The sequence below is a fragment of the Nasonia vitripennis genome (genome assembly GCF_009193385.2).
Source record: "Nasonia vitripennis strain AsymCx chromosome 5 unlocalized genomic scaffold, Nvit_psr_1.1 chr5_random0002, whole genome shotgun sequence".
NCBI classification, from domain to species: Eukaryota; Metazoa; Arthropoda; class Insecta; order Hymenoptera; family Pteromalidae; genus Nasonia; species Nasonia vitripennis.
The window spans coordinates 2350272-2374172 of record NW_022279652.1 but is presented as its reverse complement, the minus strand read 5'-3'; the positions used below and the strand labels follow the sequence as shown (position 1 = coordinate 2374172).

At 37.4% G+C, this 23901-nt stretch overlaps 1 protein-coding gene across 10 annotated transcripts in view; it reads left to right on the top strand.

The window, feature by feature from the left end:
- LOC100116690 (small glutamine-rich tetratricopeptide repeat-containing protein alpha) overlaps nt 1-23901 on the top strand; it is a 93623-nt gene that overhangs the window by 56039 nt on the left and 13683 nt on the right. For all 10 annotated transcript variants that reach the window (XM_031932833.2, XM_032602139.1, XM_032602138.1 and 7 more), the window contains one exon: nt 10420-10893. In XM_031932833.2, coding sequence (XP_031788693.1) covers nt 10420-10893 — 474 coding nt within the window. The remainder of the gene's footprint in view (nt 1-10419; nt 10894-23901) is intronic.

Sequence of the window (23901 nt, the reverse complement as noted above, 5' to 3'; positions counted from 1 at the left end):
TTTCCAGCTCCGTTATAATCAAGGTCCGTAGACCTCGTTACTCTCGAGAAAGAGAGTCGTCGGGATAGCACCTAGTGCTGAATAGGTTCCGGCCAGGCCAGTTATGCTGCGATCTCGTACATATGCGAGACGCAAGCCCGCGGAGGCGGCTGGGTCGGTGATGGAGCGAGGTACAAGTATACGCGTAGGAACATGCAAAATAACGACTGTCGAGATTGTTGAGGAACTGTCACAGCGTTTATTGACAAACTATATGCAGGGCTTGCATGCGAGCAGGCGAGGTCGCAGGTACGAGGGAGGATAAGGAGAGCCCTGGCGAGTGTAGCGTGAGAGAGAGAGAGAGAGAGCTGGCACTTACAATTAGCCGGTATCGCCCTGATGTTCGCTGTCAGCAGTCGGAACCCCATCGGTGCAGTTCCGGATGCGGTAGCGAGACGCAATGTCGTATACGCACGCACACTCACACACTTCAACTTTTACTCTCCTAACAGCTATCTCCCGAAAGTACTGAGCGTCTCGCGAGGAGCCAGTTCAAAGGTCGGATCGTATCTGGCGGCACGCGTCTCAGTCGCGTGTCGCCGAATTTTCTCTCTCTCTCCCTCTCTCTCCGCCTCTCTCGCGTCGTCCAGCGGCTCTCCCCGCCTTGCCAGCGCTGGTACCTGTAACAGTGTGAATTTAGTACAAGTCTTTCTTCTCGCGGCATGCTGAGCTTATGACGTGCTAATATCGCCCGTCATACTATAAAAAATTTGATAGATAAGATTAAGCTATGTGTAGAACAAGCTAAATCGAAAAAAGTAATAATAAACAGCAGGGTAGAAAGAATTGGATTCCTGATAGAATAATTAAATCATGTAAAACCAAAGAACTTTTATATAACTTATGGCAGATGGATATTACAAATCATCAACTCAAACTAGATTACAAAAACTATGCTAAAATGTTAGATAAAGTTAGCAAAGATTCTAAAATTAAATATGATGCAAAGCTAGTTCAAAATAATGTAAACAATCCTAAAAAACTTTGGGGTATCATAAACAACATAATAGGAAAACAGAAAAATAGTAATACCATAAGTTATATAAAGGTTAATGATAATAAAATTACGGATAATGTAGAGACAGCTAAGAGAATGAACAAATTTTTTTGTGATATTGGCCGTAAATTGTCTGGTGATATAGTTAAACCAAATAATGCCGAATTTGAACAATCAGATACAAATCCAAATTCAATATTTCTTAAACCTACAAGTACGAGTGAGGTAATAAATATAATCAACAACCTGAAGCTGAAAAGCGGTGGTGTTGATAAGATAAATAGTAAGACCTTAAAGATTCTTGGAAATTGTATCTCGGTACCATTAACACATATTTTCAATATGTGTATTGAAAATGCGATTTGGCCGGATGCATTGAAAAAGGCTGAAATCGTACCAGTGTATAAAGCAGGTGAGAAGCATAGATAATTACAGGCCAATTTCACTCATATCTAACATTGCGAAAATTTTTGAAACAATAATATACAATAGGTTGTATGAATTTGTCCATAAAAATAATATTTTATCCAAGCATCAATTTGGATTTAGTAAACATATTGGATCAAAGGATACGATAAATTATATTACGAAAGTATTGTATAATCATTTGAATAGGAATATACCAACAATTGTAACTTTTCTTGATCTGGCCAAGGCCGTCGATACGGTCGATCATAAATTACTACTTAAAAAACTTTACTGTATAGGCATTAGGAGTCAGGCTTTGGATCTTCTTTCAAGCTATCTTGATAATAGATACCAGACAGTTAAAATCGAAGAAAGTAAAAGTGATTTTTTGTTAATAAACACAGGTGTCCCTCAGGGTACTATCCTGGGGCCACTACTATTTATATTATATATTAATGATGTCTTGAAGGAGATCCCCCTGGACTCCATACTGTCTTATGCTGACGATACTGCCATAATAGCCACGGGAGAGACTTGGTTAGAGGCGCAAAGTAACATAAATAAATTCCTATTGGTCATAGATAACTGGCGGGCGATGAATAAATTATCGTTGAATGTAGATAAAACAGTCTGCATGACAGTCGGAAGCTATTGTAATAGTGTACCGGCTCACATAGAAATAAAAATCCAGAATAGAATGTTGACTAGAATGGAGAGCTGTAAATACCTTGGAATTATTTTTGACTATAATTTGAAGTGGGGTAAATATATTCAATATATAATTAAAAAACGAAGTACTTAGTATATATTTTTTATAAGCTAGCAAACATGATGTCGACGGTAACACTACGAATGATATATTATGCTTTTTTCCATAGCATGATAAGCTATGGAATCTTAGCCTGGGGTGAAGTGTATAAAAATAATCGAGATCTGGTACAAAAATTACAAAGTAAAATATTTAAGATAATTAATAAGAACAGTTTCAACGTACATGATAGCCCTCTAAACCTAGAACAACTTTTTATCTTCGAGGCAATAAGGCTACATTATAACGACCTCAAAATTCAGTACTTAAGTTCTACAAGTGTTGCTAGGAAAAAGATTTTTATTGTACCTAAAAGTTATTGAACAGTCAGTGATAAAAAAAGTCTTAACAAACCAATCATTACATACAATGCGCTACCAAATAGTCTAAAAGTAGTAGATATAAATAAACCATCGGATAAGAATTTAATCAAGAAGTGGATTAAAATGAATTGTTGACTATTTATATGCCATAATTTAACATTTAACAATTTAACATAATTATTTAAATAAAATTTGTTATTATTGCGTGCGAAATAAAATATAAGTAAGTTATTTATAAAACGCTCCATAACAAGTATGCGATTGATGCTTTTAGTTTGTAACATATAGAGTAAGAAGGAACTTTTCTCTAGTTTTAAGTATTTTATAATTTTGTATTTTTGTATGTAATGCCAGTGCTTGCGAACAGGTAACACGTTTACCTCTGCAAGGTACTGATCGACTGTATCAACTAGTTATACTCTGTACTACTCTGGAATAAATAAAAAATAAATTGTTGGAGTGGTGGATGAATAATTACAACACTGTGAGGTTTAAATAATAATATGGTATATTGTAATATAAGGTAGAGTGGCAAATAGCCTTGTCGGCACGTCCGACTACATCGGAGTCTAACAGAAGAGAGAGTGTAGAGTACAGAACAGCATAGTCTGGCTCTACACACGGAGTATAGTACGTAATAGGCGCTTAGAGTATAGTTGCGAAGCATGCGCGATACGCTCGCTCTGACTTGATCTCGTCTCACTGCACAAAATCGTTGTCTGCCAATAGATGGCGCGACGAGTATCGTTATGGTATCTCATCAAGATTATAATACTTAATATTACAACATAAATAAATAAATAAATATATACAGTCATAATTTAGGTAGGAATATTTGTAACAATAAAATCTAGTTCTATAATTTTTTTAGCGATGATCCAAGTGACCCAATTTATTTCTATAAGCAAACATGTATTTAAATAATTTATCACTAAGCTTTGAATTTTTAGTCTATAATGGGGATTAAGAACAATTTTTTCCTACAGTGACTTTCTTTATTTTGATGTTTTCTACCTCTGTGATTTTTTTTAGGAATGCTTCAAGCAATTCATAAGCTTTGCCACAGACTTTCAATATGAATTTTAATCATTTTAGCATAAATTTATGGATATCTTCATTTTTAGCCAAAGATACAGGGTCTCCGCTATTTTGGGACCCATACAGGAACTTTTGCACTATAGAAAGGTATCTTCATAAATTTTTTGGTGGTCGTAGTCCGGATAGAACTCTTACTTTCACCAATAGTGAGGTTTAAATGGCTTATAAGGTGTGTGTGCGTGCGCGCGTGTGTGTGAGTGTGTGTGTGTGTGTGTGTGTCTATATATATATATATATATATATATATATATATATATATATATATATATATATATGACTTTAAGGGTATTTTTATTGAAAAGGTAAGGAAATTTTACAAGAATAGTACATTACGATACCTGTGACCTAAGTGGCCGATTATTGCACGGCGTGTATTAGCGCCCGAGCGCAGCGTGGGTGATAAAACGCCGTGCACTAATGGGCTGCTTAGTTCACAAATATCGTATGCAATTTTATAACACAGCTGCTTAAATCCGCGAAGTCACGCCTATCCGTAATCTAAGTAGTCCATTATTGTACCGTGAGGTTAGCGCACGAGCGTAGGGAGTACCTTGTACACCGAGACACCGCCCTTGAATGATGTATTTACCTTGACATACAAAATTACGAAGCGCACCACCTAGACCTCTTCATCGGCCACCCCGTCTTCGAATATCCATTTATCGTCTCCATTTATCTCGACCAAAATTGCAGATTTTATCTTGTGATATGAATGAATACTTACAGCACTTGTTATTGTATGCCACGAACACAAAACTTAAAAAAAAACGATTATGTCTGCACGAGTAATTATTTGTAGCATCCCTTTTATCTAGACTAAATTTACTGATTACATCTTATGATATGCACGAATACATAAAGCATTCGTCATCTCATATTCACAAATAGATGGCTTAAAAAACAGCATATCTGCATAAATATTGATTTGCAGCATCCCTTTCATCTGGACCAATTTTAAAATAATCTTTATTCATCCATGTGTGTGTGTATATATATATATATATATGTGTGTGTGTGTGTGTGCGTGTGTGTGTGTGTGTTTGTCATAATATATGTCAAAAATATAAAGAAGCATTCTTTTATTGCTAAAAACTAATTAATATTTGATTTAACATTTTTTTTCGGTAACCTAAATGATTTAAGTTCAAAAAGCATTTCTACCGTAAAATAGATTAAATTTGTTTGTTTTTACGAGTTGTAAAGGATTTTAAAAAATAGACCGAATATAATGTTTTTTTAATTGTTTTCACAGCTTCTGATCTACCTGGACCAAATCTTGAAAATGTTTTTTGGTAGAAATGTATATTTTTATCATATGTACCTGTCTTTACCAATCAATAGTTTTAGATATTAAAGCGATACACAATGTTGAAGGAATTTACATGCCAAAGAGTTGGCAGCGGTTTTTTCGTTTGAATAGATCTATCCTTTATCAGGTAGTGCGACACAACTGAATTCACAAAATTTAAATTCATATCATCACTTTTATTTTTCTATATTTTTATTTTATTTACTTTTGATGTTGAAAATAACTTCAGCAAAAGTTTTATTTTTCGCTCCTGTTGTATTATCATTCTGTTTATCTAATAATGTTTACTGTAGTTTATTTCTTTCTTTCAGTTTGTTATTTAAATCTTTGAACATGACGTTTTGCCATTTTAAATTGTTAACGTCATCCTCATCACTTCCTTTTTCTGATTCATGTAACAACTCTGTTTTTAAATCCTATTTTTGCACTGATTTAATATGAGCAATTACTAACCTTGCTTTATTACTCAAAATGTCATTGTTTGAATTTGAGTTTAATTTTAAGTCCCAATGTTTGGGATATTTTCTAAGGACAAGACAATCTTACAGCATTTTCTAATTCATCAAATTCACTAAAATGATATACATTTTTACAAATCAGGCATACAATTGTCTTAAGGGGATGGATACACCTTAAATAGTAAAAAAAGAAAAATTCAATTTTTTGTTTATATTTTCCCAAATTGTTTAAAAATTAATTTAACTATTACATATATTCAAGTATAATGTAAGAAACATAAAACTATGTTTTCCCAACACGCGCATGAAATGGGCCTTTTTTCATGCCTAAAAGTAGCGTCGAAAATCGTCAATTCCAAGCGTGTTAGAACAAATTTGAGCTTAAAAAATAATTTTCTCCCCGCTTGCCTAGCGGGAGAAAAAAATTAACCCAAGTTAACCCAGTTTGAGTTAAATTAACCCAAGTTATCTCTGTTAATACCCGTTTTTCAAATCTCTCAATTTTTTTAATTTTTTCAAATTTATCAAATTTTTTGTGCACAACTTGAAATTCACGATCTTCTACCTAACTTTCACGCATAAAAAAGTCCCTTTTGTTCGAAGTAGGTTGAAATCGTAGTATTTATTTAAGAGACTTTATTTAAATAACACAGCCGAGTTCGTACTACAAAGTTATTACAGAAACTAGTAACAAAAGAGCAAAATATAATTGTGACACTTTTTAGAGAATTAATAATATTACACTGAATAAACTTTATGTGAACAAAATAGAGAAAGCTTGTTGTGCCGCTGATTTGTTGGCTGGTCTGCGGTTCTTGAAGAAGTGAGGCCCTGAGCCTCTGCGTCTCTGCTGGGGAGCGTCGCGTCGGTGGTGCGTCGGGTGCAATAAAACCCAGGTAGCAACCCTCGGACCTCTGCTCCGCTATTGTACAGCTATAAGCTGTGTGTATGTGCGTATCGTTGTATGTGCGAGTACTTTCTCAACACCTCTCATGCCCTTATTGGAAAAAAACACGGTGTGCAACACGGGAATAAAAGCTATGACAGACTCGGGTGAGGTGTTTTCAGCACACCTCACCCACGCTTGACATAGATTATTTTCTCCCCTTGTTGCACAATGTACTATTGATGACTAGTTTTCGAGCTATAAATCAAAAACAAAAAAAAGGGGGTTTTCTATGTCGTACGATTGCGGGAGTAAAAAGGCTTTAATTAAGTTGAAATTTTGGGAAAATATCGATCTTTTGATGACCTCCGCTAGGTTTTTTTGCAGCTTATAAAACTGTTTGATTTAAAAGATATTAGGATTCAAATTCTTAGTCTCTTATCCTGTACCCCGTACAACTGAAAATTACTATTTTTGTTAAACCTTATAACTCGCTAACTAAATTTCAGAATTTTTTAAGAGAATTCATGATTTTATGAGGTTATGAGAACCCTATAATATTTAATATCTAAAATACATTTAACAATGGAAACTATAACTTGCCATGCCCGATTCATTATACTTATGGTGTTGTCTATTAGTAACTTATTTGTACATACTTATTTGTGTACATACATTTTGGGCATAGCCAATCGAGCAAGTTACAGTTTCCATTGTTAAATTATTTATAGAATTTATATATTTTAAACTTAACTATTTTCTATTGATCTCATTACCTTTTGAATCTATGGTTACAATTATTACATTTGCTACAGCATTTATTAAGTCTTAATCAACTTTGACAAATATAAGAATTGTTGTAATAAATATGTATGAAATGCTACGTGATTGTCGTCCATAAGAATTTTGCGGAATACATCAAACTCGCCTAACCTTTTACTTTATTAAAAGTTAAGTTTTTTTAGAGATTTCAGTCCTTTTTAGTAAATTTTTTTGAATATTTACCACCCAGACTTCGTCATAGGCTACTCTATACACCTCGACACAGTCCTCAAATGATTTTACACCTAGACACCTATAACCACGGAGCGCACCACCTAGACCTCGTCATCGGCCACCCTGTACACCTGGACACCGCCTTCAAATGATTTTTACACCTAGACGCCAAAAACCATGGTGCAAACTACCTGGATGTCGTTATTGGCCACCCTGTACCCCTAGACGCCATCCTCGAATGATTATTACACCTAGACACTGAAAACTACCTGAACCTTGTCATCGGCTACCCTCGCAAGCTAAGTACTGCTCCGGAACGCAGAGTATGCACCGGCAACCTCTTAATTCTAAATATCGTGTGTGTGTCTTCATGGACTTCACGGTCCTAACGTTTTTCTGTCTGGAGAATCGCAAAATCGCACATCGTTCATCATTACATATATAAAATCGGCTCTTTGCTAATATTTTTACTGGAAATCTTAACAAAACATAAGCCACTTGATATAAGCTACAATTTTTGTAGCAGGTTAAATGACGGAAAAACAATAATGAATAATAAATCCAACTACTGTGCATGCGCAGCTAACTTAACAGTCCTAACATTTGTCTGGAAAGAGATGATTTGAGCATTCGGAAATTACACATCCATTTATTTTGAAAATGAAACAGTTTTTTTGCCAATATTTTTGTAGAATCATAGTTTAGCACAAAAACATGCTAATGAGTCAAATATTTATTTAAAACAGTAATAATATGCATTTTTTCTGTATACTATAAAAACCCGAACACCAATTTAGAAGTAAATAGTGTCGCGGCGATGCGACTTCGTCTGGTGCTCCTTCGGTAAAATAATTAAGATTGAAAGTATTTTGAAAATTATCAATGTACTGTATATTTAAACAATATTATATCTACTGGAACTATACATTTTGTTGGAGGAAGCTTGTAACGTGGCAGTTCGACTGCACGTTACAAGTGGAAAATTTGCGCCGCGCAATAGAGAGGCGACGACAACCTCGCAACGTGGCAGGTCGAGCCGCGAGTAGGCGCACAGAAGGGGGAGTAGTTCGCGTGGGGAGCGCGCGCAGCGCTGGCCCCGCGGCCACGTGTTGCCGCGTCGCGAGAGCTCGGCCTCTTTCGCTCCGCAACGCTGCTACCGATAGGACGCCTGCGCTGCTCACCGAGGCTTTCGATTGTCCCGGTACCCGCGCGCCATTGCAGCTCGCCTTCGCTCTCGTTATCGTAGCAAGTAAGTAACAGTGTACTTAGCGTGCGAATAAACTAGTGCGGCTGTGCCTCGGATGAACGCGTCGCGACACGATTAGTGCGACGCAATGCACTTTGACGGTCGTGGCAAGGGCGGCGAGTCGAGTGTCGTGAGGTCTCGTCGCCTGTTGCGAATTTTGTAAGCTCTCTTTTTTCCTCGCTATCGTTCCTTTCACGCTACCGTTACCCTCCGCTCAAGCTGCCGTTTGTCTTTTCCATGCTCTCGCTCTCGCACAATTCCCCACTATCGTTACCCATGTATTGTGCATGTTTCCTCTCTATCGCTCTCCCCTCGTATTGCACCCCCCCGCTATCGTTTCCTCACCCCCGCTATCCCTATCAGCTACCGATTACTGCGTCTTACCGAGCTACCGTTAGTAAGTAAGTTAGCGATTAAATTAAATTAGCTATTAGTAGAGTTTCCGTTAGGTAGCTGTCAGAATGCACGAGTGTGCGCGGAGAGGACGGGCAAGTGTTGTGTGTCGTCGCGCGGCCGTGTCGAGGTCGTCACCTCGTGAGGTGGTTTTCGGGGAGTTATTATAGAGTACGGGTTTTTCACGACGCGGTATATGGAAAAATAAGCGTCTGATGGGCCGGGGGAATCGCACAACTCGCGAGAATACGCCGCGACGGCGCGCTGGTCATCGGGGCCGGTAGACGATCAGAGAGGCGAGGCGGGTATTCGCCCGCACCGACAAGTCGGCGGACGGCGCGCTGACGAGCGTGGCGGTGGCGTCGATTGCTCGGTGGGCGCGGGTGATCTCCCCGGAAGGTGGTTAGAGTTATTAAAATCATTGTGGGGCCGCGTGTAGAAGTTCGCTCTTAATCACGATGACCTTGATCGGCGGCGTGACGTGCCGCATAGTAGTTTAGTTAGCTCAGCGTAGTGCCTCTGGACTGTAGAGGCCGCAGGTTTTCGGCAGGTTGCCGTGGTTGTTAAGAGGGAAAATGAAGAATAAATACGACATATCATATCCGCAGCAAGCCTTAATGAGTTTTATAACCCACGACCCTGTTCGATACTCCACCCCTTCCTTAGAGCTAGCCGAGCTCATCTCCCACGCTGTCGGGTCCCAACACACGGTGGCGCTCACACGGAAAGGGGATCGCGGGATCCCTGGCATCTCGATGTCTGGCGCCCTGGGCCGAGGCGGCCCGCCACCGTGTATGCATTGGAGCGTGACGGCGCGCGAACATAGATTTAAGAACGCTGGGCTGCGCTAGCAGACCCCAGTGTTTCAAGCTACATGGCAAAGAATTGGCAGCGTTTTTTTTAAAGTAATTGATAAACTTAATTTACAATGTTTGTAAATGCTCTCACGAATTGAACGCAAATAACCGCATTCCATCTTATTGCTCAAAAAATCATTGCTTTATTTTCTCGACTTTCAAATTTTCGCGCCTTCAATGATTGGAGGCCACGTGATCGAATGGTCACTAAAAATTTTACAGGAGAGGATGGAAACTTTAAACAAAAAGAAATATTTTAAGCTAAATTTCAACCCGCAATATTTCTAATCTTTTAGAATGAATTTTTTTTCTCCAGAAAGATTAGGTAAATAGCTTTCAAGTCGATTGCGATAAGAGCATAGGTGCAACAATAATGATGATAAATTCATTTGGAAAATTATTTTGAGGTTAGAGAACCCCAATATCAAAGTATATTAGGAACGTGACTCGCATTGTCATCGTGTCGTATACTTCGCATACTTTTACTCGCCAGCACGGCGCTGTGGCGCTTATTGATAAAGAAAAATTTTGACTCAACGATATTAGTATTTAAATGTGTCCTTTTATCATTTAATTCATTGTATATCTTTATTTATTACAGAGCTATTGAATTGGACAGTCAAAATGCAGTTTACTACTGCAACAGAGCAGCAGTATACAGCAAAATTGGGAACCATCACCATGCGATAAAAGACTGCAATACCGCTTTAGAATTTGACCCTTCCTACAGTAAAGCATATGGCAGACTGGGCTTAGCTTATACAAGCTTAAATAAATATAAGGAAGCAAAAGAAAATTATAGAAAAGCTTTAGAATTAGAACCTGATAATGAGAGTCTCAAAAATAACTTGCAAATTGCTGAAGAAAAACTGATTCAGAATAGTAACGAATCGGCATTAGATGGCCATGCGCCTTCTAATAATTCTAATATGGATCTCAGTTCACTATTGAGCAACCCGGCTTTGATGAACATGGCAAGGCAAATGTTATCTGATCCAACCATGCAAAATATGATGAGTAATTTAATGAGTGGAAATGTCGAACAAGGTGGAAGAATGGATGCTCTAATAGAAGCGTGAGTAAAAAGAATGTATTAAAGCTCAACGTAATAGTACATTACATAAATAGGGGCGAAAGTTGGCTTTTTCAAGCGAGGATGATGATTGAGCACGAGAGGGAGTCGAGGGCGTTGCAGGCGTATGGGTGTGTTTATACGTATATAGACACACAAAAACACAAAAAAGGCCTTTGGCCTCAGACTTGAAAAACTCTACCTTTGCTCAACTTTTTCGTATGCAAAAAGCGCGTTTTTGATGCACGTGTTATGAAAAATACTTCTTCACAATATGCGCATAAAATTGACTCTTGATCATACTTTGAGCTTGTAATGAAATATTATAAATTTTAAGCGTGTTCCTAGAAACTGTAAAAAATATCCATTTTCCCCTATCATCTAATAAGAAATAAATCATTTTTTCTTTGATAAAATGATCTATTTCTTACCGGTTTTAAGGCACTCGCTCCGTATAAAGGGTTTCGAAGAAACCTTTTATACCCAGGATGAACGCCTATTGGATTTGATCAAAAAGTTGTTTTTTTTTTCCAATTCTTTCTGTGCTATTTTTTACAAAAAGGTTATTTCATAAATGTAGTCTAGCTATTTTGTAGAAAACTAAATTTGAACAAATTCACAGTATTTAGAAATTCTAAATATCTAATTAAAAAGTTTCCCTAGTAGCGAAGCCTAATTCACCAAAAGTTAACTTTCCGTCCGTGCGCAGAACAACAAGATGTGACCTTATATTACACTTATATTACACACAAAAATTAACTTAATTATCCACTGACTTTGGAAAATTACGATCGAGTGTATCATTTAAAAAGGTACCTCCGTGACTTTTTTGGTGATCGTATTCCGGAACGAAATCTTAGTTTCACCAATATTAAGGTTTAAATTGCTTATAAGATAGGTATAATATATATATATATATATATATATATATATATATATATATATATATATATATATATATATATATATATATATATATATATATACGTATGTATATACACACAGGGTGGACCATTTTAATCTATTATGGGAAATATCTCAGATTTATGGTTGGATACAGAAAAATGTTTTAGACAACAGTTGTAGAGGTCAAAGGGGGTCAACTTTTGGTACCAACAACTTTGACCTTGAACTTGTTTTTGAAGGTCATTTCAAGGTCAAGATCATTTTTTTAAATAGTAAGACTTACTTTTGACTTCGGATTTGAAAAGTGCAGAATATTTTACGTTCAAAATGATATTTTGAATAAGGTCACGGAAGGTCATATGAAGGTCAAATTTACGAAAATTGTTAAATAATGTGTGTTAGCTCGGAATAACGGTTGGAAACATCAAAATGTTTTTAAAAAACATTGTCAAGGGTGGAGAGTTTCACTTTCTGGTTGCAATAACCTTGACCTTGAATTTGGTTCTCAAGGTTATGTCAAGGTCAAAGTGATTTTTCAAGCGAGAACCCCTGCTTTTGATCTCCGATTTGGTAAAAATAAGAGAATGCCCGTTGGAAATGCTAATCAAGGTATAAAATGGCTGATTACCCCCCAAATGCAATTGTGGACATGATTTTAGGAGAGTGCCGAGGTGTTTTAACAGTTCTCGCAGTTGTTCACCTTAATCCTCACATTAGTTCTCGAGAAATTGAAAGACAACATGGAATACCAAAATCAACAGTTCTTAGGATCCTCAAAGCCCAAAGGTATCATGCTTACCACATCACATTAATTCAAGAACTAACGCTTCGGCATTTTGCACGTCTTCAGTTTTGTCAATGGGCATTACAGCATCCAGAGTTGTTCACATTTGTTATGTTTTCAGATGAAGCAACTTTTAAAAACATTGGGGAATTAAACAGACATAACTGTCATTACTGGTTAGATGTGAATCCACTTTGGCACAGAACAGTTGATAATCAACATCGTTGCAGTTTAAATGTTTGGTGTGGAATTGTAAATGGATATGTAATTGGTCCTTATTTTTTTAACGGTAATGTCAACCAACACAATTTTTGGAATTTTTGAGAGACCATTTATCTGGCTTGTTTGAAGATGTCGATTTAGAGACCAGGCAAAGAATGTGGGTGCAATTGGATGGTGCACCTTTTTACGGCCAGATGAAAATCACACAACTGTACCAACGAACGCCCTCTTTGCCTTTATCAACTCTTGGTAAAGGCGCACCTAGCTCCATCTTCTGTGCCCTTGTTCCCCGCGGTACGACCATCGAGTAGTGCTTCGCGGGGGGGGGGGGGGGGCTTTTACGCCCTCTTCTAATAGATGTGGTCGTCATAACGTTTCTTCTTTTTGCGTCGTCCGGGTGTCTGCTTCTTTCCGCATCGTCCAGTCGTCTGCTTCGTGCGGCATCGTCCGGCTATCCTCTGGATAGCCTCAACCCCGACACGGTTCAGTGACCTCTGTCTAGCTACATTTTTATTCCGCTGTTTCGCCTTGTCTTTGCCTTCTTTTCTCTTCGTCATTTCTAACCTTCTTGAGGATAGTCCTTACGTATTTGTTTACTGCGTTCCAACAATCCTCCGACGTCAACATAGTTGTCATCATTGACTCAGGTGTCACTCTGGTCTGGAGATAACACTCGAGTTCTTCTCGTTCCATTTAGTATCGCGAACAGTCACAGATAACATGCTCCGCATCTTCGTTAGCGTCCAAACAAGCTTTCATCGCCAATAGGTCAAATGGCGGCATACCAGCAATAATGCACACCGCATTGTCCGATACTGTACGGTAAGCGGACGCCACTCTTTCCTCGCTGCTCAACATTTTTTCCTGGGACGCCACGTTTCCACATGCCCAGATCGCTGCTTCGTCAGTGTCGTCTGTTTCCCACGATGTCTCGTCCAGTGCCCTGTATGGTTTACATATAATGGCTACGTTGACCTCCGTCTCATGAACGTACTGGTTAAGTAAATCCTGTGCTCTCTCGCAGTGATTCAAGTTCAACTGCACTATCTTTATTATCTTCGTTTCTTCAACTTCTCTACTGCCGCTCGGTATACTAGACATGTGTAGCTATCAGCAGCATGGTCACTTTTCTCTGTTGCTCCTTTTTCTTGGCAGAGAACGCAGCTTGGTTTGTTTTTACAATCTCTTGCATTATGTCCTTCGACTCCACACTTGCAACAGTGGTTACTTCGATCCTGTGTTACTGTGCAGTTTTTGCCGATATGTCCAAATCCTAGACATTTATAGCAGTGAAGTGGACGTGCATTCCGCTTTATCTCTCGCATTCTGCATATTACCCAGCCTATCCTGATTTTCTACTTTGCGATCATCTGCTGAGTCATTTTTGCTGTCATTTGAATGACCGCCGTCTGCGTATCGCCATATGCCTTGCGCACAGACTTTACTGCCGTTTCCTCCACTGCATTTAAGCCGATATCTTGAAACTCCCTCCGTAGCGCTTCCACGATGTCCTCCTTAGTGGTTAGAACATCAAGATCCTTCAAAGACCTCTACATCTTGTAGGGTTCTTACGGTGACACCCTCTTCTAGCACTTCTTGCACCGCTTGCCAAAGTTCCGTTGCCTTCCCTTCCGATTTGCGTTGGAGTTCCAAAAGTAAGTATCTTTTATGATTAGAGCCTCCGGTCGGGTTGGTCTTGCCCTTGGCGGCTTAGATTTTGTAGTGTCTTCCTGATCTACAACACCATTGTTAATCTTATTGTCTTCTTTTTCCTTTTTCTTCTTTTTCTTTCTTGTTTTCATTCTCTGCCAGGGTGGTAATGTCCCTGTTGTGGGAGGTGGGTACTGAGTAGTACTGGGAATCGTCGCTAGTGGCGCACTCTGGTCATGCTTTAGCGTCTTGTCCTCTTCTTTTCTTATTTGTCTCGTTCTGTGTAGGAGACCGTTCCTTCCTCTTCTTTGGCGTTTCAACCTCCCGTTTTTCTTCTGAGGTGAGCGAGTTCCGTGAGCTATTTGACATCATCAGTCCAAAGCTAGACTTGGTCTTGTTCGACGCCTCTCTTACGTTGATGAGCCGTTTCCAGAAAGACATGACCTTCCTTATGTCATCCTTAACACTCTTGTGAATATTTTTGGCTGGATCTACTGCAGCATTCATCTTGTCCAGATGGTTCTGAATCTTGTCCATCGACTCTTCTTCCGCACGATCTGCTGTCTGAATTTTAGACCATACCTCGTGCATTCCCCTGTTTATGACTCCATCACATCTTAATGCGTCACTTGAGGCTAATCTTCCTTTGAGGGCCGAGTGACCCATCTCTATAACCTCCTATCTTGTTTGAGTTAATTGGCTCCCCCCAACATCCATAGAGTCTGCGTCGGCCACCGGGGCTTTCACCCGGTCGGAACCGACGTCGGGAGTGGGCTGTAAAGCTTGACCCGCTTGGGGCAGTGTTATAATTAACGCACTGTTCATGATTGATTTATATTCGGGGTTTCTTCCCCTATCCTGTATCCCAGGAAAGAGCCCTTTAACGAGGTGCTGTCATACGGGCCAGATAAGCCTTGGTTATTTTAACGAGGTTACTATTCCTTCCACTCCTACTTCCCCACCTCTTGTGTGGTGGGGCCCCGGGCTTGGGACCGGCGTAGCGGAGTTAGGGACTGGCTTAGCGGTGTGTGTGTGCGTGTGTGCGTGTGTGTGTGGATGTGTATGTATACCGTTATATTTCTGGAACTACTACGTCAATATCAATAAAATTTGACATGCATATATAATTTTGGATTTTTAATTCAGGAAAAACAGTTATTTTTCATTTTCTCAACTATTTTTCTTTTTATGGCAATTTTTTGATTTTTGAAAAACACTATTTTGCGTTTTTCTCAATCATCCCATTGTTACAAACAATTCAGCTATAATGCATTTGAAAGAGAATACAATTACCTACTTTTCCTCGTTTGGTACTCGGGATCGACCGCTTTCTTCGGCAGATAAAATGAAAATAATGATTTGATATCTCTGAAACTATATCCCATTAAAATTTCAAGTGATTTGACTACTTATTTCTTCAGTAATAAATCGAAAACTGAAAAAAATTAGTTTTTTTTGTGTCTCGATTACGGACGCAAAAAGGCCTTATTGCACTTGGGATTTCGGGAAAAAGTAGATATTTTATGTGTTTTGGCTAAGTTTATTGTACAGCTTTCAAACCTCTATGGTTCGTAAGATATCAAGGTTTCAATTTTTATTGAAAATTTTTTAATTCCTCATATCTCTAAAACAATGTAGTCAAATGCTTCAAAATTTTATTTGATGATTCACCATAAAAAATCTATCTGCTGCTGAAATTTTAAACGACTTTGTCGAGCGGTTTTAAACTAAAGCGTTAAAATGTAAAAATTGTTTTCTCGAAAATTTCGCGAGTGACCTGTCTAATGAATGTGAGGTTGGTTAGGAACACATGTAAACATGCGTGACTTTCTGTGAAAAAAAATTGACGACAGTGCTCGTATTCTATAATAAAAAAACAGAGGGGTCTGCAAACTTTTGGACACTGAACTATCCAAAACTTATATTAAATTATGTATCAAAAACCGCCTCATACATTAGCAAGCAGATATATAGATGTATTAAAACAATATTTTATTTATTAGACCTATAAATTCAGTTTGAGGAAGCTACGTGCCAATGAATTGTCAGCGGTTTTTGTTGTAAAGCCAGCGTTATTCGTTAAAATTTGACGCTATTTACCATTTTTGGAGTTAATTTAGCTATAACGCATGCGTTATTTGGACTTTAAATTTACTGAATACGGCCCCAGCTGAAAATTTAATTGAACAATTGTAAACCAAAAATAGAATTAAAAAAAAATTCACGATTCTGGCATCTTAGTTAATTAAAATATTTATACATTAATCGTTAATGATTTAAAGTAGTTGCGGGTTTTTTCCACATTTTAGCAATGTGTCTAGACCCCAGGTATTTATAGCAACCGAGTGGCAGTCTTTCCCGTCTTATCTTCCTTATTCTTTAGTTTACCCAACCCACCATAATCTTTCACCATGAGATTGCTTGTTGGGCTATCTGAGCTGGCAGCTGGCAGCGTGTGTGTGTATAACCGTAACGTATTTTGTGCGATCACGGATCATAATTTACCACGAATGCTTTGGTAAAAAAACTTCAAAAAGAAAATATAGTTAGTTTAGTTTTTTCATAGCTTCAGCAATTTCGCGCAGCGGTACTGTCGATCTTTGGTAGAAAAAGTAAGACACCTTTGAAACACGGAGTTGGTCTCCTCCCCTCCTCCTCAATGCCAGAATGGCAGTACGAGACTGCAGGAGCTGTACGACAGTTTCGTCATCTACGACATGTCGTATGACACTTATGACGGTTTATGTCGCGTTCTTGCGCCCTATAGTTTTCGACTTGTTGAGCGAAGACAGCGCTGCTGTGTGCTCTCTCTTAAACAGATGTGTTCTTATCTAAATAGTTCCCAATTCTGTTACTAAGGTTAAATGAGATATATATTTATGGAGCAAATTATATCATTTTGTGCGTTAAAAGTATAAGCTAATGTATTTTAGCAAATTATTAATATTCCGTAAAAGCCATGAAATCATGTTAACAAATTGTGTAAGGAGTGAAGCTGCCTTTGATTACTAATAGTGTTATTTTAGTTATATTTATGTATTTTATGATTCCGATCGTTTGTCCAATTTTAATATTAAAGTTTACGCTCCATATTAAGTTAGTATTTTAGATTTTAGTTTGTTTTTACTTTTTGATTGTAAATTGTATTGCATATATTGTTGGTGAATAATAATATTCTCATCAAGCGCACGCACAGGTTCAGCAAAGCCTCAAACAGCGCAGTGGAAGCGTGCTGGACCCATAACCTGTTGAAACTAAACCAACCATAGCGTGACTTAGAAGAATAAAAGAACACTATTTGTTGGAATAATAATAACGTTCATTATTCGTCGAGCTTACCTTCCAGCAGATTTATACAAAAGTAAAGTTAGATCGGATCGAGCTTGTTAAACAATAGTAGTATAGAAACTGGTTAGCGCGGACGCATTTTTCTTTCTCAAGAGCACATTGAAAAGTGAGCGCCGCCGCCGCAGCCGCGACGTCGGCGCTGGCCGTAGGTAGCTGTTGCGTGGGGAGAGAGCGGCCCCATAATGCCTCGTGCGCATAGCATCTCTGACGGGCTGAATTCTGCTCGCTTATACTCAACAGTCCCTCCCGAGCAGATTTCAAACATCGTCGACCAGCTTCACTGTTTAGCGTCTGAAATGAAGCAAACAAACATTAGTATTCTAAATAATAATTTAAGAGCAATTTGGTTAGTTTAGCATGTAATTCAAAAGGCAACGCCTTTGTGAATATATCTGCTATTTGTTGCTTAGAAGCAATCCAACTGATTTTGACTACATTTCTGGCTACGCACTCTTGGACATAATGTTCTCGAACTTCAGTCATGTGCCTGAGTTTGTTTGTAAAAAGACTCCATATCCTGACAAGCTTTGCTTATCGCTACGTACTCAGCCTGACAAGTAGACAAACCTACGAAAGACTGCTTATGGGTTTTCCACGTTACTGTGTCACCATAAAGTTTCATTACAAACCCACTCGTTGTAATCGAGCCTTTGCAGTCAGCAAAGACTTCTGGTGTGTTTCAGATATCTACAAACTCTCGATTAATTTGATGTCTACTTAACACGTTCACCGCATATGCTATGTCAGGACGTACAGTGTTGGCAAGATACAAAAGAGAACCTACTATCTCTCTATAAGGATCGTTTGTTTATTCAGTGTACTTTCGAGCTGATTTTCGCTTTCCTCTCTTTCTCGTCTTTCTCGATTTGCCATCTGGTTTGTCATCATTGGCGTTCTCTGAGGATGCATTTCACTGTACCCAAAACGTTTTAGGATTTTATCAATGTAATTTTCTAAAGTCATCGTTCGATTTTGTCTGTCTCTATTTATTTCAATGCCAAGGAAGCTCTTGGGCTCACATATATCAGACATTTCAAATTCCAGCTTAAGTGTAATTTCATCTAATTTGTGTGTGTCATTACTGGCTATTAGTATGTCATCAACATACAGCAACATAATCAGATGTTTCTCATTGTTGCGCCAAGTAAAGAGACAGAGTTCTGAATCATGAGACTTGAGCCCTAGTTTAATTGCAACTTCTGTAAATTTCTCATACCACTTTTTCGGACTTATTTTCTAACCGTATCAAGCACGTTGAATCTTACAGACTTTATCTTGCTTGGTTTCTGGTGAACAGTCAATACCCTCAGGTATTTCCATATAAATTTCGCTGTCGATTGTTCCATTCAGAAAAGCTGTTTTAACTTCGAGCTGTCTTACTTCAAGATCGAACTTATTTAATATGACTAACGCTGATCTGATCAGAGGTAGCCGAGAAACAGGTGCATGTGTTTCCATTAATATAATTGTTTTGATCTTTGAAACCCCTTATTACAAGTCGAGCTTTATATTTGTTTTCATTATTCAATCCAACTTTTGTTTTTAAGACCTACTTTGAGTCAATTATGTTAGGTCTTTTTCCTCCTTGAATCATAGATCTGTCGACAATTGTCCAGACTTTATTTTTCTCCATTGAGTCTAATTCACTCCTAATAGCCTTTTGCCATTCAAGATTATTTGTTCAAGTTCATTAATCGTTTCTGGACTTTTTGTTATACAGAATTTTATTTTGTTGTCGATATCCTCATCGCAAATATCGTAAGGATCGACTAATAAATTACGGTTATTATATGAACTCGTTAATTCATTTAAAAATTTTTGGCATTGGGCTTAATTTAGCACTGACCGGAGTGGTGAGTGAAGATCAACATCATTAGTTGTATCTTCCTCGATAATTTCTATATAAAAATGCTCCATTTTCGATTCTAATAAATTCTGATTTTTATAAGATATTTTTTCAATTGTATTCTCTATACAAATTGTTATTTCATCGTATTTTGTATCTATAAGAAAACCGAGCTCTTTGATTGCATCGATTCCAATAATACAATCTCGTATTAATTTTGAAATAATCAAGAAAATCAAGTCTTTTGTATAAGTACCGATTTCTGTAGGGCACATCAATTGTTTATTTAACCGAGTCGATTTTAATCTCGTCGCACCTCTGATTATAGTACCTACGATAGGCAGTCAACATTTTAAAATTTTTCTAGGTTAGAATTGTAAAAATTTTCAGAAATACATGTAACTTGGCTACGGGTGTCAATTAAGGCTTTTACTGAAATATTGTTGATTTTAATTAATTTCCAGGCAAGCACAAATTTCATCGTTTGTAGTGTTATCGTCTGGCTCATATCATAAATCCTCTCGAGGATTGTTGAAAATCGTGCAAATTGGAATTTGTTTATTAGTTGTTTGTTGTATATTTGAAATTTTATTTATATTATTGTTCGAGACATAAGAAACAACTTTTATTGGTTTTTTGACAAACCCAAAGTGTCTTTTAAAGAATCATTTAAAGAATCGTCTAATGAAAAGTTAATCGTAGTAGGTTTAGAACTTATTGTTTTGGGTTTTGTACCCGTTTCTTTAACAGGGGCTTTTGCTGTGTTACTCGCTTTCGCCTCGATTGCATTCAACATTTGTGATTGTGGAGGATTCTTTTGAAAATTTTTATTTTGAAAATTCGCTTGTTGATTTGCAGGTTTTCTTGATTGATAATTGCCAGAGGCTTCTGCGTTTGAATCATCAGGATTTGTTTTTTCTTAAATATGGATTGTCTTTGACTGTGACCGTTGTCTTTAAATGCAAGTAATTCGAAAAATTTATCTTGAGTAGTAATATTTAGTGATTTTACGGTAAACCGAATATCCCAGTCGAAATGATTGGAAATTTTTCGTACAAGCTCGGCTTCCGAGAAATTTCGTTCTAAGTCTTGTGCGAATCCCCAGACGTACGTAGCATATTCAAAATGAGTATTTTGAACCTGTATTATATCGGTTGTATTCTACTTTCCGAGACGACTCATCTTAAATATCCTCGTTCCAGAATCGCGCTTTAAATTTTTTCTCGAAATCGGATATAGTGTTAATTGTTTGCTGTGCAATATCGAACCACGAGGAAGCCATGTTCTCTAATGTTTGGCTAATTATGATGTTCATTTTGGCGCCTACTATATTTAAAACATCTGTATATCTCTTGAGGTCGCGCAAATATCTCAGAGGTTTTTCTTTGCTGTCGACTTTGAACGTTGGTGGTTTTAATTTAGGGGATTTCGACGCGATATTCAGAGTTGTGTTATTTCCATCGAAAGTAATTTCGTGACTTGAAGACCGAATTTTGTTGATTTTACTCGTTAATGTTTGAAACTCTTCTGCAAAAGATTTATTTGAATTTTCGATACACGCTTTTAAATTTTGTAACGATTCGTCGCATTTAAGAAGTGCGTTGTTATATGTTGTGTGCTCTACCTCAAGGGCTTTTTTCATATTTGTTAATAATATTTCCGCCTCTTCCTCGTGTTTCTTTATAGCCATGTTTATTAAGGCTTCTACGAATTTTCAACGTTCTCTTTAAATTTTTCTAGATCATCATTATCTGGCATGTTGATAATGCTAGAATCTATTTCATCCACTTTTATTCTAAGTGTATCATAATTAATATTTAAAGCGGTGTAATTCAAACCGTTCTGTTTGACTCGTTCGTATGTATCTGTTTTTTATTTAAATCATTGACGATCTCCGACGTTTCGCCCGATCTTTCTAATAGATATTTTAACGTTTCGTGGACTTTACGCGCCCAGTTGGCGTTCAACGAGGGATCATCAATCATAGACATAAGAGTATAATTTAACTGTGATTTCAAGATTTCCGCTAAAGCGCTTCGAGTGACTGGACCGCTGTTTCTAAGCGTGCTAGAAAATATGCTCTTGCCTGCGTCCGCCATTTTGTGTTCGCCTGAATTATTTGTGACTGCGTAAAATGGTTGCAAGTCTGTTTGTTTGTGTAGATTGCTTAATAATGCAAATCAGAGTTGTTTATATTGCATAAATTGCAATTGAGTTATTGCGTAAAGTTCATATGTGTCATAGAATTTGATTATTATTGTAATAAGTTCCACTTTGAAAACCCGGTATCCTGGCAGGATCGCTAATGAAACGGTCACGACTTATCTCGGTCCGTAGCGCGTATGCGATTTTAAATTTTAGAGAAGAGCAGTAATCATTTAAATGAATTTTGACGACAGATCATAAATAGGAAAGTAATTATATATAGTAGTGTATTATTATCATATAAGACAGGTCCGGGATACCAGGTAGTGGAAATTTATTTCAATAATAAAAGTTTTTACAACAAAATAAATATATTCAAATTATATTTAAGGATAAGAATATTGCATTAATTGTTGCATATATTCTGTGTCACAAAATCAATGAATAAATCTGCTTTGTTTTTTACAAATAAGATTTTAAGTAGATACGCTTAAATTTGCGTTATCTGCTTTAGTTCGAAATTTTTATAAGTGTTTGACAAGTCTTTGAATTTATGACAAATGTAAGACTGATACGCTCTAAGATACAATATCGTACCTGACTCAAAAATTTTATAAGTTCAAGAAATATTCGAAAATATTTTAAGTCTTTTATCTGCTCAAGACGTAATTTGCTCAAGAGCAGGGACTAGGCACTTTAGTTGCGCTGGCGCTTAAGTTGCGCTTCGGCTAGTGAGCTAATACGGGTTGTGCGGGTCCTTTTATAGGCCACGGAGAAAACGGGAATCGAGCCACCGGAAAAACTATCACATTCATACTTGCACACACTCATTCACACCTATATACAAAAATCATTTACACACTTATAATATAATGCGCACGCCGCGCCGCCGCTCGCTCTCTACTCCTACTCACATTATAAATGCTCCGCTGCGCTCGCCTCTCGGTCTATATAGATATAGGCGCGTGTTGCGCACTCTTCTTTCCGCTTTCTTGCTGCTTGCCGCTGGCTGGCTCGTGGCGCTGCTGTTGTACTGCTGCTTTGAGCTCAGCTGTCAGCTGTGGCGCGTAGCTTCGTATTGGGAGTGGGGGAGCATAAGATGCTCTTGTATAATCTAAAATGTTGTTTCATATAATTTAGTATTTAATATTTATACATTTTTTTTGCGGAGCTTTTACGGGGTGTTACATATTATTTTCATTTCCATCAGAGTTATTTGTCTCTAACTCTATTACCCAATAAGGTTGCTCATATATCCCAGAGACAAAGATCGTCTTTGACACTGGATCAAAAATATCGATTCTCTTGTTGTCCATATAAATATAAATTTCCATATAAATTTCGCTGTCGATTGTTCCATTCAGAAAAGCTGTTTTAACTTCGAGCTGTCTTACTTCAAGATCGAACTTATTTAATATGACTAACGCTGATCTGATCAGAGGTAGCCGAGAAACAGGTGCATGTGTTTCCATTAATATAATTGTTTTGATCTTTGAAACCCCTTATTACAAGTCGAGCTTTATATTTGTTTTCATTATTCAATCCAACTTTTGTTTTTAAGACCTACTTTGAGTCAATTATGTTAGGTCTTTTTCCTCCTTGAATCATAGATCTGTCGACAATTGTCCAGACTTTATTTTTCTCCATTGAGTCTAATTCACTCCTAATAGCCTTTTGCCATTCAAGATTATTTGTTCAAGTTCATTAATCGTTTCTGGACTTTTTGTTATACAGAATTTTATTTTGTTGTCGATATCCTCATCGCAAATATCGTAAGGATCGACTAATAAATTACGGTTATTATATGAACTCGTTAATTCATTTAAAAATTTTTGGCATTGGGCTTAATTTAGCACTGACCGGAGTGGTGAGTGAAGATCAACATCATTAGTTGTATCTTCCTCGATAATTTCTATATAAAAATGCTCCATTTTCGATTCTAATAAATTCTGATTTTTATAAGATATTTTTTCAATTGTATTCTCTATACAAATTGTTATTTCATCGTATTTTGTATCTATAAGAAAACCGAGCTCTTTGATTGCATCGATTCCAATAATACAATCTCGTATTAATTTTGAAATAATCAAGAAAATCAAGTCTTTTGTAT